This window comes from Lissotriton vulgaris, chromosome 7 (genome assembly GCF_964263255.1).
Source record: "Lissotriton vulgaris chromosome 7, aLisVul1.2, whole genome shotgun sequence".
NCBI lineage: Eukaryota > Metazoa > Chordata > Amphibia > Caudata > Salamandridae > Lissotriton > Lissotriton vulgaris.
This window is the reverse complement of record NC_141695.1, coordinates 591,845,470-591,852,773: the sequence shown is the minus strand read 5'-3', so window position 1 is coordinate 591,852,773 and position 7,304 is coordinate 591,845,470. Positions and strand designations below refer to the sequence as shown.

General features: G+C 40.3%; 1 protein-coding gene across 2 annotated transcripts in view; it reads right to left on the bottom strand.

Annotated features, from left to right (window-relative positions):
- Positions 1–4,927: 4,927 nt before the first annotated feature.
- Positions 4,928–7,304, bottom strand: part of RHBDF2 (rhomboid 5 homolog 2) — a 354,741-nt gene continuing 352,364 nt past the window's right edge. For both annotated transcript variants that reach the window (XM_086930686.1, XM_086930687.1), the window contains one exon: positions 4,928–7,288. In XM_086930686.1, the coding sequence (XP_086786812.1) occupies positions 6,869–7,288 (420 nt within the window). In that variant the 3' untranslated portion in view covers positions 4,928–6,868. The remainder of the gene's footprint in view (positions 7,289–7,304) is intronic.

Below are 7,304 nucleotides of genomic sequence, written 5' to 3'. Positions count from 1 at the left end.
GTCAACATCTGGAAGTATCAGAAGCCAGTTCTACGTCTGAAGGTGAAAAGGAGGTTGTGGAGATACCAAATTCTGAAAATCAATCTGAAGATCGAGAATTGGTAAAGACAGACACCAGTAGAGACGCAAAAGGAAGTGAAGACAAAGTTACTGAAGAGGAAAAAACTGAAGAGAAATCTGAAAACTCTGAAAGCAGTAACGGAAATCCTGAGACTGGGGAAGTGGAAGTAACTCGCGATAAGGATGAGATTCCAAGTACCAGTTATGAAGGTGTTCCTAACAGAGTAACATAAAAGAAAGCTGAACCTGATGAAGACAGAGAAATTGTGAAAATCATAATCAATGATACAGTTGAAGATACTGAAAGTGAAACTGATGACAGTGCAGATGAAACTGCATTAAGAAGAAGCCCAAGGAAAAGAGCTTGGAGATTAGAGCATAATACAGTGGAGCCGAAGACTAAGAAAGTCTGTAAAGGAGATAATTGGCCTAAAGAAACTGATGGACTGCGATTCAAACTAGTGAACAAAGCAAAAGAGCTAGAAAAGCAAGTGCATGAGATCACTAGCCAGAAAGAATCATTGGTAAGGAAAATAGAAATTGTCCAAAGGCCCAAAAGAGTAAGACGACCAAATCAGAAGTACAAATGACCAGAGTGGACTTATATCATCTTACCGCCCATTGTTGAGGTCAATAGCAGCCAGGAAAACCTGTATTGCCCAAAAATGATTGGGAAAAGTGAGTAAAGAAGGGAAAAAGTGATAGGTGCTCAAAATATATGATATTAAGTAAAAACCTGAAGTCTTGTGAGACGGATATTGTAAATATAGGAGAGGTCGGAGTTCACATAAGGTCGAAGAAAACCTGTTAGAATAACTAACTATAGCTTAACTTAGAATAGAATTGACACAAGGTCGAAGAAATGTTGTTAGTGAATCGTTTGTTGTGTAACTTATAGGTGAAGCTAGGTCGAAGAAACTGTGTTAGAAAAATGGCTACCAGTAACCATAAAACAAAATTTTCTATTTTTTAGAAAATGGTGTAGATGCTGTTCTATATGTATGGGATTATTGATAATATTATGGGTGATCTTAGCTATTGTTATTCCTTTTCAAGACAGTTTAACTAAATTGAAGCCAAATGTGAGTTTAAATAAACCTAGTGAGAAAGTAGAAGTTCATGAGACCCATGTGTATAAACCAGAGGTGCATCAGGATAAGTCTATTAGTGACTATACTAAGAACACCTTTTCAAAATTATTACTTGAGTATGTTAAAACTATGAATGTCAATGACTTATGTCTGTGTAAAATTGCCTGCATCAGTGTCAGAAGGGTTGACCTATCACCACCTTCCTCTCACATATGGAATGACTTGTAGTGTAATTGCAAGTTTATTCTATCAGCCTGGGTAATTGGAATATCATTATTCAAATGTGGATGAAATTTTTGCTAAGCTAAAAATTGATAGTGCATTGAACAAAAAGAAACCTTCAAAAGTGATGGGAGACTATTTCTTAGAAATAGATGAGCTGACACATAAATATGCCTTTAATAAAAATTTGACATCTAAAATGAGAATTGAAGAGAAAGCCTTTTTGAATATGGTCAAAGAAAGAAGGATTGCTTACAAAAGAAATGAGAAAGTAAAACATGAGAAATCGACATATTGGTCCTTTAATGATGAAAATCTTGATGATAGAAATGTGAATGTGGCTATAAAAATTGATACTCCAATGTTAGGGAAATGTTGTATTAGGAAAGACAATACTTTGTATGACAATTATTTTGTGGGTGCAAGCAATTTAAAGACACCTATAGAATTATAGGGGGTTGGAGATTTAAAGGAGGAAATGACCCTGTTTTTGCTGGTATATATTTTATTTGTGGGAACAGAGCTTACTATTGGTTATCTGACCATTGGTATGGGACCGGTTATGTGGGCTTGGTTTTTCCTAAAATTTTCCATGTAGATAGAGGTACTAATGGAAAGCATGAGATAGGTAAAACATTAAGTCGTAAAAGGAGAGAGAGTGTGATGGAAATAATAGGTGATGTCTTCGGAGCACTGATACCAGCAGTGGGAATTTCGTTTAATGCAAATAGAATTCGCAAATTGTCCACAATAGTTGATCGATTGTCAACAGATACTGCAGAAGGTTTCCTGATGGTTGATACTGAAATGGTTCCTCTGAGAGCTATGGTAATGCAAAATCGACTTGCCCTTGATATAATTTTAGCAAAAGAGGGAGGAGTCTGTGGAATTTTAAAAGTGCAACATTGTTGTACTTATATTCCAGATAAAAACTAAAATCTTGAGAAGTATATTACAAATTTTACAGATTTACATAAAGAAAGTGAACCACTAGAGGTTGAAGGTGTTTCTGATACATTAGGTAGACGTTTTACAGCAGTTAAGCATTGGTTCCAAGAATTAGGTAGCTCAATTATAGGTAAAATACTAATTCCAATAACAATTTTAGTGATAGTGATTTTCCTGATAAGATTCTGCTGTATATGCAAAGGTAGGAGAGATTTTAGAAAAGTAATAAAGAAGACAATTCAAGAACGAAATGCAAGGGAAAGAGAAAAGAATGAAATAGAAATGGAAGAAATTAGAGAAAAGATTTTTAAAGAAACAAAGGAGAAAGTTACTAGAGTGTAGATTGTACTAATATGAAGAATTTGAAACATGTTCTGCTAAATACTACAAATTTTTGCCAGATGTTTGGTGATAGAATCACCAGATGAGGGAATTGATGGAGCGAGGTGGTAAAAGCAAAATTTTGTGTAACCCTCGTGAAGTCAATGTTCCATAATGTTAACTTTTACTAATGGTGTGTTGTGGTAAATTAATCAACCATAGTATAAGTTGCACACATAAACACACGTGGGAATACTAATTTTGCCTGCATGAAGCAATATAATTAACTAATTTGTATTGTATTGTAATGTGAACTAATGCACAGCTTGAATATAAACAAACGCAGCATGGATGTGCTTATTGTACACGTTTTTGTGCTAGAAAGTCGTTGGATATGTAAGTATGAAATGCATTTATGTGGCTTACTTGCTAGGTAATAACTAATGGGGAAACATTATTATGGTGGAAGGTAAACAGAAGGGCTTTAGTTCTATATTTAACATAAATTTGTGTTTGTTTCTACGATAGTCCCAAAAAGTGGCCTCTGAAGCCTAGTGAAAACATGGCTGCTCTAGTAAACTGCGAGCGAGTGCTGGACTGCGCATGTGTGCCCAAAGCCTGCAAGTGAGAGCGAGCTGCCTGTGCTCGGATGGGGAGTTCAAGGCTACAGCGTCTTGGAAGTCAGGATGGGTGCCAAAACATGGACATTCAAGTGTTCTGAACGTGGGAAAGAACTACGAGGTTACAAGTCGAGGATGTGACTAGGCCAAAGACTTCCCTAAACAATACTTCTTTATGGTTTTGCTGATTCACCGTGAACTTGATGCTGTAATGGTGAGGAGACGCTCACCCACCTCAAAATTGTCCAATCAGAACCCGAATTGGTGATGTTAGATACTTTTTAGATAGATTAAATTAGGAAATTAGTGAATAAAACCCTGTGATTTTGTGTTGAAGTATCGCTCCTTTCGATTTCCTCTCAAAGTGCTGTCGGATTGCAGATCGATTCCTGGATGTAAGACTCTTTATAAAATTTCTTGTTTTCTTTGCAGGATTTAAGGATAAGATGAGGGTGTTAGTTAGGGATGTTAGAGAGAATGAATTTGGAACTATCTGTTCTTTTCTAAACTTCCCACTGAACTTGAAATAAATGTCTATGTTCCGAGCTCTAAAATAAATGATCATTTTTCTTGAAATAAAGTTTCAAGAATTTTTCCTGAATAAAGTATTAATAAATGGCTAAATATCAGTCATGCTAAAATTTTGCTTTTAAATAAAATTACACAAAATGGAAAATTAAAGCTGGTCTTGTATTTTCCTACACCTATTTTCTACTAACAGGTTCATCGCCACTATGGTGGTGTGTCAAAATAAAATTGATATTTGTTAAAAGCAAGGTAAACTGTTTAAAACTGCAGGTGTAAATAATAACTAGTTAAATAGGTTTAGACACTCCGCCAATGTTACAGCACTTACTCCTTTGTGTTTCACCAATCCCTGAAGTAGAGTTATAGTGAGAAGAGAAAGTGTGCAGTGTTATGGGCCCCACTGGTGAATGAATGTGTTATTGAATATTTCAGGGAAGCGGTGATGCTGGGTTTAGAAACTATTTTTGGAGTACTGCTGCAACACGCTGACACTGCCGTTCTCTACCTGAGGTGGTCCAACGGGGACAGAACAACAAGTTCAGTAATATGATCTGGGCAAAAGCCAGAACTTATAATTTCCGATAGGGGATTGCAACCAGTACATACCTATATACCCAGGAAAGGGGAAAAGGAAACGGCTCTAAAGTTAGGAAGTCTAGAAGGATCCAGAGTAGACTATTTTTATACTGAGGGACTAGTGAGCTGGACTAAACTCAACTGGCTTCTTGGTTATTTATATATCCTCTCTTCCTAGTCTTTCTTGCCTTATTAAGGTCAGCCTAACATAACGCCACTGCCTTTCTCCTGGGTGGTGGTTTGTAGTAATGAAGGATACACCGGTAATTTCTTGTAGAATGTCATACAATACACATATTAACAATTCTAGATCCTACTCAAGATTCTACACATTCCACTAATCTTAAAGTGATATACTACATGGTCCTGAAAATCCCCCCACCCCCTAGTTGGCTGCTATGGCCATCCTTCCCTCTCAGAGAGGTGCTCCAAGGAGTTTGTACACTACGAATGTCAGAGTTTGTGCTTAGCTACGTGACAATTAAAATATTGCTAGTATTGTTGACGCAGCTGGTCTTACATCCTAAAAGACCTAGGAGAAAAACAATCACAAGTCCAATATGCGTTTCATTTTTATTAAACAAAATGTATCTCCCAATACAGTCAAAAAGGCCACTAAAAACTGGCCTGACCTGAAGGTGCTGTGGATAAAAAGATTAATGGAGAAATTGTACGAGTTAGTGTGTAGAAAGTAGTAGATGCTTCATTCGATATGTACATTCATATAAAACACTCTTGCTTCATGTTAAATAAATAAATAGCAGGACGCCTGAGAATCTCATGAGGTGTGTGGCACGACCAATAATCTGCCATGAGCTGTGTGGGATGAGAAAAGATGGCAATGGGGCTAGCTCAAGGTACCCTCGAGGAAGAGCCATCCCACCATAGGGCTGGGGAAGAGGGAAGATATGCAGCCCACATACGGCACTTTGAGATGAGGAGAAACTGGACGCACCTATGCATGAGTAGATATAGCTTTCTCGCCACAAGGCTTGTGTGCAATGGAAAGCGAGAGTAGCTTACAAGTGAACAGCCTCCCTTATCGAAGAAACAGGATCCTTTGTGTCTTGGGAGCAAACGCGTCCATTCGCTGTGGATAAAACTTCAGCCTCTGCAACTCAGACTTCACAATGTTCCCAAGGTCTCTAGTGCAAGACTTCATGATTGTCATCCTTGTGGTAAGACTGGCACACAGCTTTGGCACAGTTCTTCAGGACAGGCTCAATGCTGGAAGAGAAGGTGGTACTACTGTTGAGTAGCGAGGTGCAGTGGCAGAGCAGTGGGAGAGATCCACTACTGATAGAGTGGGTGGCGTTGCAGCTTTGGAGTGAGGTACACACTGGAATGGTGATGCATGGGGGGTCTGTGTTTTGAATTGGCAGGGTTGGAGGGCGGGGGAACCGTGCTACAGGGAAGAATAATATTGCAATGGGAAGAATACATGCAGGTCCTAGTACTGAAATAGCAGAGGTGATGCTGAGGATTAACGCGGTGCAATAGCACAACAGTGCGAGTCCTAGTTCTCAAATTGCCAAGACCACTGTAGGCCCCAGTGTGCACTTGGCTGCAACAGATACAGGCGCTCAATGGCACAGAAGAGGTGCATTGTTCGAGCAGTGTAAATTCTGGTTTAAGAAAGGGAGCTACACTGAGAAAACCCCATGAGTGTGTACACTGAGAAAACCCCTGGAGTGTTTAGTGCGATATAGTGAGTGATGCAGCTCACAATCCTTTCCACGTCTCCCTCAGGTAGGCATGTGAATAGGACAATACACTTTATAGCCTCAAATCATTTGCTCACAAACCTGCCATCAATGCATCTGCAGGCACAGCTTAAAGTAGTAAATAAGAACCTGCCTCTGGGATTTGTGAAAACTCTCTTGTCCTGCCTTCATTATGGAGGTGCTGCGCAGACTAATGGTCCCTCTTGCTGCACTGATCTCGGTTATACAGACCCTTCTTCCTTTTATCATAACTCATGTGGAGGGCCAGATGGGGTTGTGTTGTAGGCTATTGTTAGATCGGGCTCCTGTGTCTCGCTTCCCAACTCCACCCCTCACAGACACTGTTTTGGCATAGACCCGTGTCAAGGATCTCATTACAGTGCATTTTGTGCTGATTCACAAGCAGAGATGGTCGGCGTTGTGCTTTCCGCTCCTGCCACTATTGACAAACGACCAGGTGAACCAGCCACCATGGCTGGACTCCTCTATCTCAGTGTTGGCCAGCCCCTTGGCTCATGCAGCTGGCGGCAATCAAGTGTACCTCTGCAGATTGGCAGTGCAGACTGATGTCCATCTTGTTTCAGTGGCAAACAAAAAAATGTTCCACTAAAAACGTATTTTGGTGCCAACTATACATTGTTCCCTCTTCGTGTCCCTCACCCCCACTCAGTGAGGACTCTTCAGTCACCAGTTGAGCCCTCTGCAGATCTCCTTTCTTTGGTCAGTGGAGGAGAAGGGGCCATCACAGTACAGCTTTTAACCTTCAATCTTTGAAGTTTTAGTGTAGGACCTGGTCCAGGTCGTATTTCTCGCAAAACTTGTTGGTGAAGGGAAGGCAAGTAAAGTACTCAATCCAGGGCCAGTTAATTGGGTAGACATAGAGCCAAATGACCAATGAGGTGAAGAAACCGAAGAAGAGGATAAGTGAGACAATGATCATCACACGCTTGCGGTACTTGTCAGCGGTCCCAAATGTGATGTAAGGCAAGAAGGCAAAGGAGAGAAGCAACCCACTCAAAAAGCCAAAGATGTGGGCTATGTTATCAATCCAGGGAAGCAGGCCAAAGGCGAAGAGAAATAGGAGGGTTCCCAGGAGCTTGAAGAAGGCCTTCCAAGGCTTGGCCAGGATCTGCCAGCTCTGAAAAAGCTCTACGAAGAGGCATGCCAGCAGGCCGAACTGCGAACCGGCAGGACCCACCTGGTGAAGGAAAGCA